General features: G+C 43.2%; 1 protein-coding gene across 1 annotated transcript in view; it reads left to right on the top strand.

The window, feature by feature from the left end:
- Positions 1 to 19,458, top strand: part of GLY3 (glyoxalase II 3) — a 158,882-nt gene that overhangs the window by 66,629 nt on the left and 72,795 nt on the right. Inside the window, exon 3 of the mRNA XM_087384632.1 lies at positions 2,511 to 2,618. Coding sequence (XP_087240758.1) covers positions 2,511 to 2,618 — 108 coding nt within the window. The remainder of the gene's footprint in view (positions 1 to 2,510; positions 2,619 to 19,458) is intronic.

The raw sequence follows: 19,458 nt of genomic DNA on the forward strand, positions 1-19,458 counted from the left end.
TCAACAAATGGGAAACCAAAGGATAGCTGGGGCTTTTTCCTGTCACAGAACCAAAAAGAAACTCCCACTCAGAAAGCTGCCAATGAAGATTCAACATGCAAGAGTAAATGACGACTCATGGCAGCCCATGGTTGAGAACCTTGCAAAAACTGCAGCATGAGTTTCCCCTTATGAGCAAGAATGTGCAGATGGATATTAAGAATATTAAGACCTCCATGCATCTTTGGAGAACAAAGCTGCTGTACCGGAAGCAAACGCAGGCTTTTTTTGCCATGGCGAGAACACCAGAATATTTCCAGCACCTCAGATATAAAAGAGGCAAGATCAGCCTTGCTGAACATAATAAGAGGCAAGTAGAATTGAATATACGCCATTAGAATAGATTGCACAATTCGAAGACCGACATGTAGAGGCCAAGTTGCCAATTTCCAGTTTTCCAGCTTTTTCTTGAGAGCTGCAAGAATCCAATCAGATTATTGATGAGGAGAAAGTGTCCAACTAAGAGGATAGCCAAGATGATGAACCAATTGAGTGCCATTCCTTGGAATGCAAAGGCAACAATTTTGATTTCTGAAAATTTACATAAAGTCCAACAGCTAAACCATATAAAGAAAGAGCTTGCATTAGCTTAGAAAGATCCTGCTCTGTATTACGAGGAATGAAAAAAGAATCACCTGCATAAGCTTGAGCAAGCAATGGTTTACTGTCATGAATTTCCAAACCATGTAGCTTATCCGTAGCTACGAGATGATCCATATACTGAAGCATGGGGCGCGTGGCTATAGCATACAGGAGCGCACTAAGTGGACAGCCTTAATGGACCGAGCAATGAAGAGTCCATGCTTCAGAGATATTCCCATAAAGAATGCAAGCAGCTTGACTGTCACTATAAAGCTAGTATATGATATGCTGCAATTTCTGCCCAAATCCCAAAGCATGCATTGTCTGAGAGATGGAGTCCCATTGAACAGTATCAAAAGCCTTGGCAATATCAATTGCAGTAAAAGAGCATCTTGCTTTGTGTATTTGGCATACTCAATTCCAACATAAGCATATGCGATATTATCAATGATATGCCTATGAGGAACGAAACCATATTGTGCAGGATGTAAACCATCATGTAAGTATCCTTTAATACGATCAATCACCATTTTGGTAATGATTTTATAAATGATAGGCATAAGAGTAATGGGTCTCCAATCAGCCAATGATTCACAACTCTACTTTTTGGGAAGACGCTTTACTAGCCCTTTTTTCCAAGAAACTAGCATATGTTGCTGTTCCCAGGCATGGTTGATCATACGCAGCAAAATGGGCTTGAGAAGATCCCAGTATGCAAGAAAAAATTCCACTGTAAGGCCATCCCATCCCGGAGATTTCCATTTACCACATGATCGGACAGCAGTGGTCAATTCTGTTTCAGTGAAAGGGCATTCAAGCTTAAGAGTTCTTACCTCACGCACTTTTTTTTTTAAAATGGGAAACTCCAAAAAGAGGTAAAAACCGACACACACACACACACACACACACACATATATATTTGAGTGTTGGAATATGACTAGGTACTAATCAATGTATCTGCACCGAAGCGTCTTTGCTATTGTACAGCCTCATCTTGGAGTAACCATACATCCACACACACATTTTTTTGGGGTGAAAATTTGATTTGCTTTATATTACAAAATCACCATCCTAGAACAGGATGATGGAAAATACATCAACAGAAAACCTCAACATAACACACACACACACACACACACACACATATATTTGGGTGTTAGAATATGACTAGGTACTAATCAATGTATCTGCTCCAAAGCGTCTTTGCTATTGTATAGCCTCATCTTGGAGTAACCACATATGGCTTCATTGAGCACTACGGATACTCTTTACAACTTTCAGTCCTCGTACACTGACCATTGGTTTGTTATACAGGTTGTTAATTCACATATAGACATGACTTCCACTATTGTTTCTAGATTTAAGTGCACTTAGGATGTAGGCCATCAACGAATACTCTTGCTGTTTTTTGGGGGAGCTTATTTGCTTTGTTAATTGCAGCTCATTCTTGCTTTCCATCAGGATCACGTTTTCTCAAAAAGTTGGAAAATTGTGGCCACAATTTACTACTTCATGAATATGAACCGTTGGATTATGATTTTTTAGTTAGGGATTTTTTGGATGGCTTTTGTGTATAAGAGTATTGATGTTCCTTATTGATGAAGAAAAATCCACTTTTTTGTGCACTAGATGCATACACACATGCGTGTGCCAATGCATGCATGCAATTTAGCAATAAAAAACATTGCCTCCTCTGAAAGAGATTCTTGGCTGCTCTCCTCAAATTTTCTTAACGCTATTTTGCTTCCATTTACATAGAATTATAGCACCATTTTTTACAATCTTGATTCATTGATCATACTTTATATGAATTCCTAAAAGGGTAAAATGTTTTAGAACGTTAACGTTTCTGGATGTTGATATCATCTAAAAACATCATAATGCTGCAGAGTAGGATGCCAGGAGTTCAATCTTTGATTTCAAAGGCTAGTGGTGCAAAAGCAGACATTTACGTGGATGCAAATGATAAGATCCAAATTGGAAATCTTTTTTTGGAGGTATGCATTATTTTGTGGCACTATTGAAGGAAGTATAAGAGAAAAACAAAGATTTTTAGACCATAGATGGATCCATTGTGCAAAATGCATGTGTTTTATTGATGTTAAGGAACTTGTTCTTTTGCTTATTTGGATCCTTGCTACATCCTTATTTCGAATATGATCTACATAGATAGGAGTTTTAAAATCTAAAGACTTATGTTCTCCACTACAAGCAAACAACTAAAAATGAAGATTATTTCAAGGTTTCTCTTGTGCTGATGTGGTTGATTAGGGTCAAAAAGTTTTCCATAGTCTAATGTGTTGACCTTCATGCGCATAATTCTGCTGTACTCTAGATAGATTGATTGGGGTTACCATTTTCCTTAACTAGGCTATGTGCTCTAATGTAAAAGTGCCTAAGTGCCATGGGAATAAATGAAGTCCAAAGGCATACATACACAAGAGAATTCAAGAGAAAGAAGCTCAAAATTTGCTGTTGAGATTTGGTGGCGTTGGAGAAAGGGGGTGAGGCCCCTTTCATAGGCCCTAGATGTCTTGGCACGTAAGAGCAGGTAAAAGTATCATATCCTTTTCTTCTTTTTGTCTCCTCATTTTGGGGATCACAAGTGTGGGTATCTACCAACCAACCCTACTCATACAAACAATGGGTAGAGTATTTATTTCAAGAGACACACACACACACACTTTTTTTTGGGGGGTAAAGGAACCTTTCACTTAAAAGAATGTAAATTCATAGCTGGCTCAAAGTGAGACAGCTACTTCTAAAAAGGCTGAAAAGAAAACATATGATAGCTGCTCTAGTAAAGAAGAACTAGTACATGAAAGCTAAAAACAGTGAAAGAGCACTTCCAGCTGGGCCGCAGGAAGATGTGCCATGGAATGGTCTGAGCAAGAGTTTACAATACGACCAAGACAAACCTTCCACCAAGTAAGAGGTTTGTCAACATGCCAAATAAAAAGCCCACTCTCCTGAATCCATGGCTGTGGTAAAAGAAGATGATAAGCGTTCTTGGCAGTAAGATCTACAAAGGAGAAACCCAGAGTGCCTCGATCAAATCTCCAATCCATTAGAGAATGGTCACTAAATAAACAGGGAACAGGCTGGAAAAAAAGCAGCATGCGAATAGGCTTGTGATGCATGCCCAAGCAAAATTGTCTCTCGGCCTGTGGAAAAGAAAGGGTAAGACCCCTATCATCCACCACATCATCCACCATGGAAATATCCAGTCGATGTAGAAAATATGTCTTTCTAGGCTGAAGATGAGCCAACAATGGATCAAAGACACGGCTCCAATGAATACTTTGCGCATGTATTTCCGGGATCTTGACCAATGCAAATGTTCCAGAAGAAGCTGCCAATCATGGAGCAAACGAGTAGAAAATGGACAACTTGGAATGGAACCATGTAGATGCTCGAAAATAACATCAAATAAGAGTAGGAATCCACCCCATTTCAGCTCGTAAAATGCACTGCCCATAGCAACATTGTTTACTGTGACAGAATATGAGTCTGGAGTGGGATTATCTATATCCCACAAAATGCAAAATCTATTCGAGTTGCCATTCGGTCGTGGTGGACACACCACCTTTCCCAAAGAGGCTGCAATTTTTGGCAACAAAGAAGCAAGGCATTGAGGGAAGTCCACAACCTCCACCCACACAAGACAACGATGTCTAATCAAAGCCTGATAGTCCGTGGTAGGCAACCAGGGAAGAACATGTACCATCTGCTGGCCATAGAAAAGAGGAGAGTGCTCAAATAGCATCTGCTTGTGTTGTTCATCCACCATGATCACTTCAAAGAAGCCCCTAGCTGCATAATGCACTTTGCGAACAAAACAGCCCCCCAAAGTGTGTGTCAACTAATTTCCAACATCTGCTGCGTGCAACTAGCAACCTTCCTAGAAAAAAAAATAACTGCATGCTTGGCATATTCACGCACCGGATCCACAATATCCTCTACTTCCACCATAATTCCCACGGTGGGAGCAGGATCCTTCCAATCCTTGCGTGTATCATCAAAACCTTCATGTATCACATCGTAAACTAACTGAGCCTCCAAAGAAGCATGCCCAGGGTCATCCTGACCCAAATCTTGCTTTTGCCTTTTATTTATGTATGTCTTCATAGTAGCCATTGAGAACCTGTAAAGTGGAGAAGGAAAGGTAGGAAAGGAAGAGAGATTTGAACATAAAAAAGATAAAGGGTAGAAGGTAAAATTGAAAGATGGGAAGAGAAAGGATGTTATATACTGAAGTGAAACGTCTGGGACAAAGATTACAAGAAGATAACGGAGACGACATCAAGACAAGAGAAAAGAAAAAAACGCAGTAAATAAGGGCTGAAGGAGAAAGAAAGAAAGAAAGAAAGTTTATTAAAGTCTTCGAAAGACCGATGGGTCTATGGAAAAACGTGATACAATGAGTTGTGGTAGTGGAGCTACTAAACGAGCATCCACACCAATGCAGAATGCAAAAAATGGAAAATGGCAGTACTAAGTCCTACGTACAACATAGTCATATCCCGACTATATATATCAATCTCATCATCATCGTCGGCATCATCATAACCATCATCATCATCATCATCATCAACAGGACATCAGGATGGATGAGGCTGTGGAAGTGGAGGCATGAGGTCAGCAATAGAACGATGTCGCCTCCTCAAGGGTGCAGTCCTAGTACGTCTCTTGGTCGTAGCTCTGCGTCTAACCAAGGCCACTGTGACCCCCGTCGGTCGGGCTCCGACCCTAAACAAGGAGGGGATGTCCCCAAGTGTGATCTGTGAGTCAACCCTCTGTCTGAGCTATCGGGTCACAGGCTCCGAGTCACAGTCATGTCGAGGTCTCGCCTCATGGGGGTCTATGTGATCCGGCTAAAAGAACTCCGTGATAGAGCTCTGAGAGGTATTAGTCGAGGGAGAAGCCTGCTCATGTCTCCGTGCTCAGAGTATCCTATCGCGGTGTCTGAGCATTTCCTGAATGAAACCAACCAAGCATTGCTGGTCTGGGTAGGAGAGGACACGGGCCAACATCCTATAACTATCTCTGAAGAGGCAGTAGAAACGCCCTTGGATCTCATAGTAAACAGGACACCTGAAGATGAAATGCTTCTCTGTCTCAACCTCTTGCATGTCACACAGTGTGCATATGCGCCTCTCCGTGGGTAACCGCTCTGCTCGGCTGCTCTCAATACGAAGTCTGTGTGAAGAGACCCGGAACTGCCCAAGGGAGATGGGGTAGGTGAATCTGCGTGTATCCTGGTGGATCAATGAAACCCTCCACTGTGATATGTAGGAAGTGATCTCTGTAGAAGCCCAGCTTCACTGGAAGATCACTTGGGCCCAACCAAGTCCGGAATGTGTGTAGCTGTAGTAGATCCTCACGGATAATCTGGTTGACCTCATGCGATAGGAGGGGAGAGAAAGAAGCATCCATGCTGTACTGGAAAGGAGGTAGTCTGTCCATGTGGTCCAGCTTTAGTCCTACAAACCATCTCTCTGTGCGTGCATACCAACACCTCTGATCTTCCCCTACTGCAAGTGCCATAGAAGAGGACAGTGCTAGCCATGGTATCTTGCTACACCCGGATGTGTAATCCCCATACTCCCTGACTCGGTACAGATATGTAATGACCTGAAATGCAGCATCTAGCTGTAATGGGGGTGACCCAAACTCTGCCTGAATGATCTAGTGAGGGACAGATGGCTTACCACGGATCATCTGTGATAACATGAGAACTTGTAGCCGCTCCACCGTGGCCCACTCTATATCCGACAAATCTGGTTCCCTGCATGGGCTGCCATACATCCTTGCGGGGTTTGCACACGAGGCCTTGAAGCCAAAACCTGTGAGGCAACTTCTTACTTGTAAGCATGCATCTATCCATCTCCATAGCAGTGCGATTCTTCTGCTCAGCTTTGCCATTCTGTTGAGGTGTAAGCCTCACTGTAAGCTGATGCGAGATACCTTTCTCCTTCAAAAATGCCTAAAATTCATGAGACATATACTCTCCCCCTCGATCTGTGTGAAGTGTATGCACCTTGAGTCATGTGTCATTCTCAACCATAGCCACAAAGTGTTTGAAATGCATAAACACTTCTGATTTTGCCTTAAGACCATAGACCCAAGTGTAGTTGGTGAAGCCATCTATGAATGTAACAAAATAAAGATAATCCCCAAAAGCAGGTGTCCTCATGGGACCGCAGACATCACTGTGAATAAGCTGTAATTTTCGTGTAGCTTTCACTGCACCATCCTTCTTGAAAGGAAGTCTATGCATCTTGCCAAGGATGCAACCTTCACATGCATGAAGAGGAGGTGACTTTAAAGGAGGCAATGCATCAACCATATCATGCCTATGAAGTGTCATTAAGCTGCCATAGCTCATGTGCCCATACCTGGCATGCCATAACTTCGCATTCTACATCGTAGCAGTGGGAGTGCTCACTGATGATGCAACATCGGATCTTTTTTCATATAAATCAAGCTAAAAAAGACGCCGATACAAGGTGCCAGACAACATCAAAGCATAGCCATTCTCTTTGTCTCTGACTGGACACTTATCATCATCAAATACAACCTGAAATCCAAATTCTTCTTTATGCCTGGCACATAGAGAACATCTGAAATTCTGAAATCTGTGCCATCAGTGGATGTGAGAATAATGTCTTCCACTCCACACACTGAATAAGAAGAATTATTTGCACAAGTCACCTTCTTTTTGGTAGGTGGAGGATGCAGAGATACAAAAAGACTCTTCTTGGAAGTGATGTGCTTTGAAGCACCACTGTCAAAATACCAAGTATTCAGTGTCTCATTGACACTGAGAGAGCATGCATCCTTTGAAGGATCATAACTGCAAGTCAAGAAAGCATAAGGATCATCATCATTAGTGGCTGTAGCATCTAAACTACCCACTGAAAAATCTGAAGTGCAAGTCAGAAAGGCAAAGTGCTCTTCCACAAAGTTGGCTGCAACATCTCTCCCATCATGAGGAGCTGATGCATCTAACACAGCCATACCTGAATACCTTTTCTTCTCTTTAGCTATGCGTTTCTTGCATTCTCCAATATGATGACCTAGCTTCTTGCAATAGTGACAAATGCCCTTCTTTTTCTGCTTAACTGCATCACCCTTAGCCTTATAAGAGGGCTGTCCTGAATCAGTTTTATGCTGATGTGAGGGCTCATTGGCATGTTGCTTTTGCTGCCCTTTTCCCTTGGGCTTGAACTTGAAAAGCACGGCATGCTCGCCAGCCTGGGTTGCCATATTTCTTCGTGTCTGCTCCTCCTGTAACAGAAGTCCTACCAACTCGTGAAAAGATAGAGGATTGCTGCCCCCCCTCAATGACAAATTCAGCGAGGTGTGAAAATGAACTCAGGAAGAGAATTCAAAGTGGTGGTAACCATCTCTGAATCCAGAATGACTTCATCAATATTCAGCAATAGTTCCCTCAAGTCCTGAAGCTTTGTGAGGTGAGAATTCATGGAATCTCCGTCATCCATATGCGTATGGGAAAGCTCTCGCTTCAGAAAGGAAACTCTGGCATCATTTCTTGCTGCAAACATACTCTCTAGTATCTCCCAAGCTGCCTTTGATGTCTTGCGTGACCGAATGTGAGGTATAATGAACCTCTTGACAGAGAGAGAAATCACCGAAAGAGCTTGTGCATCTCTAGAGTCCCATCTTTTCTGCTTTGCTGTGGGAGCTCCTGGAGCGGCAGCTCCAACTACTTGTGCTGCATTTTGACCTCTACCCGTGCCTCCAGCTGTAGGAGTGACAGGTGTAGCCACTGTATCTGGTCTTGCTTCATCTCCATTGACATAATCCCAAAGATGTCTGCCAACCAAGATATTGCGAACCATGAAACTCCACAAGGAGTAGTTGGTGCCATCCAACTTATCCTCCTGTGTGAGAACTCCGAACACCTCATTAGGGTTGTTTTGAGCCATTTTTACCAAATAAACTCAAAAAACACAGCAAATTGACCAAGTAAAATCCCTTTCTAGGATGCCAAGTAAAACCTGCAAAGAAAATCTGCCCATAGTGACAAATATTGTCACAGCCTATCCAAGGCTCAAAATGCACCTCAATGCTCTGCTGAATGTCCAAAAATCTGCAAAAAGTGGTAAAAGTCTGCAAATTGACTCGTACTGAGTCCAAAAATGCTTGCAAACTTCCAAAATGCTCTTTTACCTGCAAAATTGCAACCCAAATGCAAAAGCCCCAATTTCTTATGGAAAATTGTATACAAAAGAGGGCACATGATTTGAAAGCCCCAAATGTTGCACAAATTGCACTCTGCCTGCAAAAGCCCCAAATTTCACTGCAAAATTGCAGTGTAATTGCAAAAGCCCGAAATTTTTTCAAAACCTGCAGATCAACTACAACGTCTGCTAAAGCTCCAAATGTGCTCCCAAAAGCTAAGCCAAACAATGACTGAATGCACAAATGAACCTGCAAATGGACCCTGCTAAAAAATGACGGACACCTTCACCTTGTACGAAACTAACAATACGGAACTGTCTGTACGGATTTCATACAATGGTACGGACAGTGTACGGTCAAAATCGGTACACCTATATGGATGTACGAACATAGTTGTACGGCGGGGTTGTACGGGAACATCAGGACAGTACGGAACTGCACGGTGTACGGTGAAATCTGTATGTCATTATGTACGACGCAGGACTGTACGGTTGGAATGGATTGTACGACAAAATCTATATGAAAATCCATACGCTTGTATGCACAACAGGTACGTTGAGCTGCGGGAATGTACGACCAAGCGCGTTGGTACGAAATGGTACGACTAGCACTAATCCAGTTCACACATGCGGCGGTACGGAGCAGGTAGCTGGTACGGGATCCATACAGTCGTACAGACTGTACGGAATGGAGGCTGCAGGTGGCGATGAATCTGTACAGATGAATGGCGCGGGAGCTGAAGTGCGGGAGCTGGGAGTAAGGAGGTTCGGGAAGGAGATGCTCTGATACCAAGTGTGAGTAGACAAGAGAGCAAGAGTGTGCAAAGAGAGAGAGTGAGCTGAACGTAGTTCACTCCCCAAAGTGTACTGAAATGAAGCGAGTACAATGAAAGAGATGAGGGTTGCCTATCTAATCACTAACTGTAGTTAGAGATTAGACAGTCGTTAGGGGGAAAAATCTCTAAGAGGGAAAAGTGTCCCTAACCCACTTATTACATTACATTGGCCACTGCCTAGAATATAATAATAATTCTAACACCTTTTTCATTGGATTCTTTTCATCCTTGGTTGAGACAGGTTCCCTGTGGTTCAAAAATTCAGGTTTCCAGCGTATATCAAGAAGAATCACAAGGGAAAAAAACAGCTTTGTTTTATTGATGGTGATGTCACTCCGTTGTATCACTTTTTGCAAGTCAATAGTCTTAAAATGGAGGATGTGTTGTTAGATCCTCCTCCAAATGATATGTAAATTTTATCTTGGTAGCCTCATGAGTTTTTCTCTCTAAGGCTTGGTTGTAAATTTGATCTTTGTACTCAATGATGGGTTTTCACCTCATTTGAGGTTTCCTACAAAGAAATAAAAGATTTCACTATAAAAAAAGTGTGTGTGGGTTCAGTATTGGGCACTATGGACTCTTTGGAAAGATAGAAATCATAGAGTCTTTGGTGACTCTTTTTTCCCCCTACACTCCTTCTTCAGGCACTCTTTGTAGCAATCGTTTTTTGATTGCTTGCAAACAGGGACTTTTGATCGTGATGTATATTTGTCATATCTTGAAATCTTCTCTTGATGTACTTGAGCACATCCTGCTTTGGGATTGTGACTGTGTACTATAAAAATAACTCTTTTCACCCAAAAAAATGTGTGTGTGTGTGTGTGTGTGTTTATTTTAGGTGGTGTGGGACCTGCCTTGCAAACAGCCTAGCTCGTGTGCTAGCCCTCCGTTGGCTTCCTGCGCCTGTTCTTGGATCCCATGCCAGCCCACGTGCATTTGCGTTGCTCCAGATCTGCTTTATCCACCAAATATTGCCTTCGAAGCCTTGCTCTGTAGGTCCCACCTTAATTCCGTATAGGCTCGTACTGTTCCGTACAGCCTGTACGGATTCTGTATAGATTGTACGGCTACTTTGGGATTCTTTGCAAGCTGGTTTTCTAGTCTTTGGCAGCTTGGTCGTCCATTTCCGAGAGCACGAAGTCACGCTTCGCACAGGAGCAGACACGCTTCACCCAAGAGCAGGCACGACTCATACGGGAGCAGTCTCAGGCTATCCTAGTCCAGGCTGACCTTATTCAGGGCCTCAGACAGGAGATCTCATAGCTCTGACAGGAGGTCACTAATGTACGTACAGTCCTAGGGAGCACCCCAGTTGTGGAGGCACAGATTGCGAGCATGCAATCTGCCATTGAGGAGACGTCCAGATGGGTCGACATAGCCAAACGGGAACCTGCAAGGGTAACCGTTTCGGCTACCCTCCTGGAGCAGTAGCAGAGAGCGAGCAAGGCTCTCAACATTAGAGTACGTGGGATTCCCCACACTGAGGCTTCCCCAATGGCAGATGCGCAGGCCTTCGTGACCACTACCCTAGGGGCGACTGAGCACATGATTGAGAGAGCATGGCGGGTTGAGAGGATCCCAACCAAAAAAGGTGCTACAATTACATCAACTGAAAATTTCAGTATATGCCAAAAAGACCTCATGATCTATGCAGCGGGTCTGCAAGCAATCAAAGAAAGATTGCTGCAGAGAACGCCTAAAAAAGCCAAACAGAGAGAAAGTAGGATCACCAAAGACTTTACAATTCCTATATGTCCATAAAGTCCATAGTGCCCAGTAGCGAACCCAGACGAAGAAAAGATGAAACTCCGTTCTGGATGGATGAAACCCAAATAGCCAGAAGAACTTCCCAAACGGAACAGATGGGAATCTCGCTCGCAGGTGCTGTCGAAGCAGATCAAAAAACTCACGAGAGCACGGACAATGCCAAAACAAGTGAGGCACATTCTCCAAAGAAGCAGAACATCTATGGCAAAGTGCAGGAGCAATGTGTCGATGAGCTAATAGCTGTCCAGATGGAAACACTCCCAAAAGAACTCGCCAAAAGAAAACCTGTTGCCGAAGCGGTACTTTATAGGCCCAAAGTTGCTGTAATCTTTTCCTTCACCACTTGGCTAGGCGATGCATTCGCCAAACAGAATCACCTCTCTTTGAAACCCAAGGTTGAGGCAAAAGGATTTTATACAATGTAGGTACAGTAATCTGAGATAGCCTCAAAGGACGAGCAGAGGACCCTGGAGAAGTCAAAGTCCAATCTTCCAATCGGTCCTGGAGTTCCAAAGGAGGAATCGAAACAAAGGGCGAAAGTATAGAAGTAATTTGTCGCCACAAAGGACGATAATGAGAGCCCAATCCATATGTAGTGGCTACTAGAGAAAAGGGGAGCACAGTACCAGCATCATCTATAACATCAGCAACCGAGGTGATGCCTTTAAACGAGACAAAGTAGGAACGTCGAGGTTCCTGTAAAGCCAAGGGAGGCTGAAAGACTTTCGACCAGTGGATGCTTTCAGCTCTCAAAGAATTCCCAAGCAAAGATTGCCGTCCATTGCATTCTAGATGAGAAAGAACATGCTTCCAGTCAAGAAGCAAGCGGGAGATAAAAGGGCATCTAGGCAAAGTGCCATCAGTGCAACCAAAAAAGAAATCCCAGTGATCGAGTTGCCAATGACCAAACGCAGAAATACTGATATGAGTGACCAGAGTCCTAATCATAAGAGCCCAAGGCTGATCACCTTGCAGAAATTGCAGCAACATTTTTCCCCTGTGGGCAAGAATATGCACATGAATATCGGTGATGTTCAATCCACCATGCATCTTGGGAGAACAAATGTGATGCATCGAAAGCAGCCTGAGACTTTTTCTGCCATGTTTGGATCACCAGAAGAGTTCCATAAAGAGAGACATGAAAGATGTAAGATCTGCCTTAGTGAACATGATCAATGGCAAGTAAAATTGAATATATGCCACGAGGATGGACTGCACTATTCGAAGACGAACGTGCAAAGGCGAGGTTGCCAGTTTCCAATACTCAAGCTTTTTCCGAAGCTTAGCCAAAACCCAATCAGTTTTGTTGTCGGCGAGTGAGTTCCCACCCCAAAGGGTAACCAAGATGACGAACAAATTGAGTGGGTGGAATGATATCCCCGGGCCATAATAGACTATGCCAGTCTTTGGAATGCAAAGGGAGCAGCTTAGACTTCTGAAAATTAACATGAAGACCAGCTGCCAAACCATAAATAGAGAAGGCCTGCATCAAGGCACCAAGATCATGGGGCGTATTCTTCGGGGTAAAGAAAGAATCATCAGCATAAGCTTGAGCAACCATGCTGCGATTAGCATCCAATTCCAAGCCATGAAGTGATCCTGTAGCCACAAGATGATCAATATATTGCAGCATAGGATGAGTAGCAATGGCATACAGTAAAGCACTGAGAGGGCATCCCTGGCGGACCGAACAACGAAGAGTCCACTCATCAAAGATATCCCCAAAGATAATGCAAGCCGCATTGCTATCTCTGTAAAGCCAGTAAATAGCCTGCTGCATTTTTGGTTCAAACCCCAAAGCTCGCATAGTTTGCGAGATGAAATCCCATTGAACTGTGTCAAAGGCTTTTGCAATATCTACCTGCAAGAGTAGAACATCCTGCTGCATGTATTTGGCATATTCAATCCCAATATAAGCATTGGCAATGTTATCTGTGATATGGCGAGGTGGAACAAAGCCATATTGGGAGGGATGCAACCCATCATGCAAATAATCTTTAATCCGATCAACCACCGTTTTGGCAATGATCTTGTAAATGATTGGCATGAGCGTGATTGGCCTCCAATCACCCAGTGAATCACATAGCTGCTTTTTGGGAATCAGCTTGAGAAGACCCTTTTTCCATGACAAAGGCATCTGCTGATTTTGCCATGCTGTATTTACCATTTAAGGTGAATTTAAGATCCCAGAATGCAAGAAAAAATTCAACAGTGAGACCATCCCATTCTGGAGATTTCCATCTGCCACAGGATCTCAGTGCATTAGACAATTCCCTTTCAGTGAAGGGATGTTCAAGTTCCAAAGCCTGAGCATCAGACAGAATTGGATGAATATGCTGCAAAAGAAGCTGACGTGCAGACACGACTCGAGGAGAAAGAGTATCCAGATGCCCAAAGTGAGTGGAGAAGTGCTGCACACATAAATCATCAAGCTGTGAACGAGATGTTGACCAAGAACCATCAGGCATCCGGATCCGACAAATATTGGCAGTCTGTCTTTTGTAGTGTAAACTCTTAAAAAATTGCTTGGAAGAGCAGCCTTTATTAAAAAATGCCCGTTGTCTGGATCGAGTTTCCCATTTAGCAAGCTTTCTGCGATCATTAGATTGAAGAGAGAATTGAGCCTGACATGAGAGCATGCTTTCCTCTGAAGATAAAGGGTGGTCTACCATTTGGGAACATTTGATGGGACACAAGATTCCGCACGCATATAAGGGAGGATCTACGCACCACAGGGAGGATGCATGAAGCTTGGCCACCACAAGAGAGGCCAAATGGGCGTGTCTTTTCACCTTGTGCACCGTGGAGGTTATCAAAGCTAGAGATGGTGGTGATGAAATGAGCTATCACTACAATTTATACTCACACTAGATGCATGAGGTGTTTGAAGGGAGCCTTCACAAAGAGCAAGAAAAGAGGTATAGAGCAATTATATAGCTTGAAATCTCATGATTGGCACAAGATGCTCTAAGTAAATATTTTATGTGCATAATATATTTTTCCTTCCAAATTTGATGCAAATTCAAAAATTTCCCCTTGAACAAGGCATTGAACAATAATCCATCTAGCGTGGCGATCATTGAGAGCCACAACAGGTTGAAGGTCGTGCTTTACCAAAAAAGCCACACTAGAAAAGGAGTGCTCTCCAGCATAGAAGATATCATAACCAGCAAAATGGCCTATTTGACCAGCATACATATGCTGATTATGCTCTTGCAAAGCAATTATATCAGGCTGCAATTGCCTGATATACATCCAGACCAATTTCCATTTGCGACCATCACACATTCCCTGTACATTGAGAGTAACACACTTCAGATGATCAAGCATATTTACAGTTATGGGACAAGTATTTACAGCAGCTAACGGACTGTCTTACGTCTGCATTTCCACCTCAATGTCTGGGCCTCTGCCCTGGGATGAAGCATCAGCCTGAGGAGAGGACAAAAGTGCAGCAACTTCTTCTTCAGGAAACAAGGTCCGATTTGCAGTCACAGCAGCCCAGGTCAAGCCAACACCAGAGTTTTCAGCAGGTGTTTTCCCATGAGAGGATGCACCACTCCAAGTTCGAGAAGGCAAAGGTCGCCTGGGGGAGATCACTTTGTGAGGAGTTTGCCATCCATCAGTCAAAAAATTTTCCCCCTTCCCCTGAGGTGGAGAGGACAAAGGCACAGGAAAAGAAGCATTACCATGTGAGATAGCCAGGGCTTTGCCTTTGTCTTGAACAAAGAAAAACTGTTTGACCCCTTTGTTTTTTACCACAGAAGAGGCATTTGCATTCTTATTCAAAGGCTGAACCATTTCAGCTTGCACTGGCATCCGTGGAGCTCGGGAAGGGCATTGTGAAGCCATGTGCCCAAATTGCTTGCATTCAAAGCAAGCACCTGCAAACAGCCCCCACTTGAGCTTGTAAAAGGCACTTCCCATGGAAACATTATTCACAGTAACCGAGTATGAAGCTGGAGTGGGATGATCTGTATCCCACAAAATGCAGAATCGATTCGAATTTCGATTGGGTCGCGGTGGACATACCACGTTACCGAGGGAAGCTGCAATTTTAGGTAGAAGAGAAGACAAGCATTGAAGAAAATCCACAACTTCTATCCAAACAGGGCAACGATGCCGAATCAATGCCTGATAATCCCGGGTGGGAGATCAGGGCAGAACATGGACCATCTGCTGGCCATAGAAAAGAGGAGAGTGCTCCAGCAAAACCTGACGGTGCTCCTCATGAGCCATGATGATCTCAAAAAAGCCCCTCGCTGCATAATGAACTTTTTTGACATAAGAATTACCCAAGGTTCAAGTCAACCAATTCCCAACATCTGCAGCAACAGGCATCCGTCCTGGGAAGAAAATTATAATGGCATGCTTTGCATACTCCTTAACTGGATCAAATATATCATCCACTTCCACCATAATGCCAGTGGTGGGAAGTGGATCTTTCCAACCCGTAGTGTCTTCAAACCCTTCATGCATAACCTCATAAACAAGCTGAGCCTCATCACAGTCATGAAGGGAATCATCTGAATCCATCACCTATTTTTGTTTCTTGTTGGAAACTGACTTGTCTTTGTGAAAGGTTTTCTCATAGGAATAATCTGCCATTCGAGTTAAGGACAAAACATGGAAGCAGCAACGCTTTACAAGGAGGAAAGCACAACAGGTACAAAACTGTACGGTTTTTTCCTGGCTTTACGGACAACATCGTATGGATTTTTGACATTACGAAGAAAAAAAAAAATCTGACAGGCAAACTGTACGGACTTCCCCCGACTGTACGGACAAAATCGTACGGATTTTTGGCAGTACGAAAAAAAATTGACATGCCAATTGTACGGACTTCCCCGACTGTACGGACTTTCCTGACTGTACGGACAAAATCGTACGGATTTTTGACAGTACGAAAAAAAAATTTCCCGAGATTTTCTGACAGAACGTACGGACAGAAAACGGACGTCAAAAGGAACCTCGAGGGTGTCAAACTGAGGGAGAAACAAGCAGCTATAGCGTGGGAGCACGAGGGCTAGCACCTCTCTCACACACACTTTTTTTTTAGTAATATCCACTGCTGTATTTATATCCTCATAAATTTACAAGATGGGAAGTCTCCAAAATGGAGAGTATCCCAATGATCAGAAACATCAAAAGAAAAGCTCTATGCAAGAAGCATCTATATCAAGGACTGCCGCAATGAGGCTCGGAAAGATTCATATGACTTGTGAATCTGCCGACCCAAGTATGCCAAATTATGCTCACTCCAGATTGTCCAAAGAGCCCAATATCTCACCCAAGAGAGAAATAGTGAGTATTGAGACAAAGGCCTAATAAATCTGCCAAATAGCCAAAAATGTTTCCCAAATCTGTGACTCGGGAAACGGAGCCGAAGATGATCCTAGAACACGGGCAGTGCCAAAGCAAATGAGGGACAGTCTCTGAAGGAGCCTAACATCTTAAACATGTGGATGGTGCAATGCGACGTTTGGCAAGTGTGACTCCCACTGACAATGTGCTTGTCATGCATCTCCAAAGAAAGAGTCTTTGTTTCAAAGGCATTTTACACTTCTATAATATCCGAAGATTCTTCCGCCACCATGAGAGGGGTTTCCTGATATGCCACACAGTATTAGCATATTGCTGAATCAATGGAGCAGGCTGAAGAAGCTTGTAGGCTTTCATGGAGGTCAAGGCAGGCAGAGGAACAGGATGAGAGCATGTAGTAGAGGGTTGCAATTGCCAATCCAATAGCCTGTCTGTGTCAGCCATAGGGGGAACAGGTAGAAAAGGATTAACAACTCAGCAATTTTCTTCCATATCGACCTATGGTGCATTCCCAATGCATAGGAAGTAGTGGCCTGAGGAAAAGATAAGACATAGCCTTGATTATCCACCACATCATGTATGTATCTAATTCCCAATTTCATGAGATTGTATACCCGAATAGGTTCTTGTAAAGCAAGTGGAATGTCAAAGATGGCACTCCAATGAATACTTTCTTTCCTCATTGAATTTGTCCCCGAGCCATTATCAGGAGCCCATTTGACCTTAGAAAGTACTTGTTTCCAGTCAAGTATCAGAGCAGTAGAGAAAGGACAGCCAGGTATCTTCCCTACAAATCTCCCAATGACAACCTCCCAATGATCAGTAGTCCAATGACCATAAGCAGAAGTCCTCATGTTGACACACATGGATGCTATCATATAAGTCCATGGCTGTTGTTGGCAGAAAAAAGTATGGAGCATAGTCGCTCTTTTTTGCAAGTACATGATATCTTATATTGAGGATATTAAGTCCACCATGCATCCTAAGAGAGCACACCATTTCCATCTTCATCAGTCTCAATGCTTTCACAGCAGTTTTTGTCCTCCATAACATCTCCATAGCTTGAGACATAAAGGCTGAAATATCTCTAGAGGACCAATGCAGCAAAGGCAAAAAGAACTGGACATAGGACATTACAATGGACTGTACTATTCTGAGCCTCACATGAAGTGGCCAAGTAGAAATTTTCCAGTATTCTAGTTTACGTTGAAGTCTTGGGAAGATACATTTTAACTGCTGCTTCCTGGTGATATGCCATCCTATAGGATATCCCAAATGCTTGATTACTTTCTTGGAATGCACCACCTGACCTGGCCAGAGAATAGAATGCCAGTCACATTGTTTCAGGGGAAACAATTTAGATTTGTCAAAATTAACATGCAATCCCGCTGCCAATCCATACAATGATAGAGTGCTCATAAGCATGTGAACTTCCTGGGGAGAATTCTGTGGCATAAAAAAGGTATCATCAGCATATGCTTGTGCCAAAAAAGATGCAGCCCCATGGATTTTCAGACCAGTCATCTATCCTGTGTTTGTAAGATGATCAAGATACATTAAGAGGGGATGGGTCGCAATGGCATAGAAGAGAGCACTAAGAGGGCAGCCCTGTCTAACTGATCTACCCAATGTCCATGGCCGAGATAGATGACTCCCAAGAATGCAGTAAGAAGTAGAGCCAGAATAAAGCCAGTAAACTGCATTTGCTATCTTTGGACCAAAGCCCAACTTTGTCATGATTTGAGAGAGAAAATCCCATTGAACAGTGTCAAATGCCTTAGCAATATCTACCTGCAATATGAGCACATCTTGATGCGAGTACTTAGCATATTCAATTGCAGTCAGTGCCTTGGAGATATTGTCATGGATTTGTCTTCGCGGCACAAACCCATACTGATGAGGATGAAGGCCCGCATTCAGTATCCCGTGAAGCCTATACACAATCATTTTGGCAATGAGTTTGTAAACTACAGGCATCAAAGTAATAGGCCTCCAATCTGACATATGGTCACACAGATGTTTTTTGGGCACAAGTTTGACTATGCCATGCTTCCAAGACAATGGTAACTGATTTTCTTGCCATGCAACATTGATCGTTTGCAAGAGGAAATCTTTCAAATCATCCCAAAAAGAAGTATAAAATTCCACCATAAGGCCATCCCAGCCAGGGGACTTGTATTTGCTGAGGTGGAACAAAGCATTATCAAGTTCTGTTTCAGTAAAAGGTCTCTCCAAGGTAAGAGCATCATCCATTTCCACTATTTCAGAAACATATTGGAGGAATTCAGTCCTCGCATCAGTCATTTGATTTGATGGGGAGCGTGGAGCAGAGAACAATTTTTGGAAATAATTTTGGCATTCATCTTGGAGATCAGAGAAAGAGTGCGTCCAAGAGCCATCTAGCTTCCTTACCCTTAGACATGAGTTTTTCTTTCTAGTAGCATGCAGGCCCTGGAAAAAGGCTTTTGATGAGCAGCCCTTATCCATGAGGGGCTTCATTGTTGCTCTAATCTGCCATTTGTGCAATTTCCTCTGATCATTAGCAGTCAATTTAATCCGAGCATGTGAAAGGGAATCATTTTCTGATTCAGAGAGAGGCCTTAAATGTGAAAATTCAGTCAATTGTTGTGCTGTCTTTTTTGCCCATTTAACCTCATTCCTCCATTTAGTCATATGCCAGTTTCCATACTCCCTAATGACATTCT

The sequence above is a fragment of the Dipteris shenzhenensis genome, chromosome 14, assembly GCF_047967505.1.
Source record: "Dipteris shenzhenensis isolate YYH24624 ecotype China chromosome 14, Dip_SZ_1.0, whole genome shotgun sequence".
NCBI classification, from domain to species: domain Eukaryota; kingdom Viridiplantae; phylum Streptophyta; class Polypodiopsida; order Gleicheniales; family Dipteridaceae; genus Dipteris; species Dipteris shenzhenensis.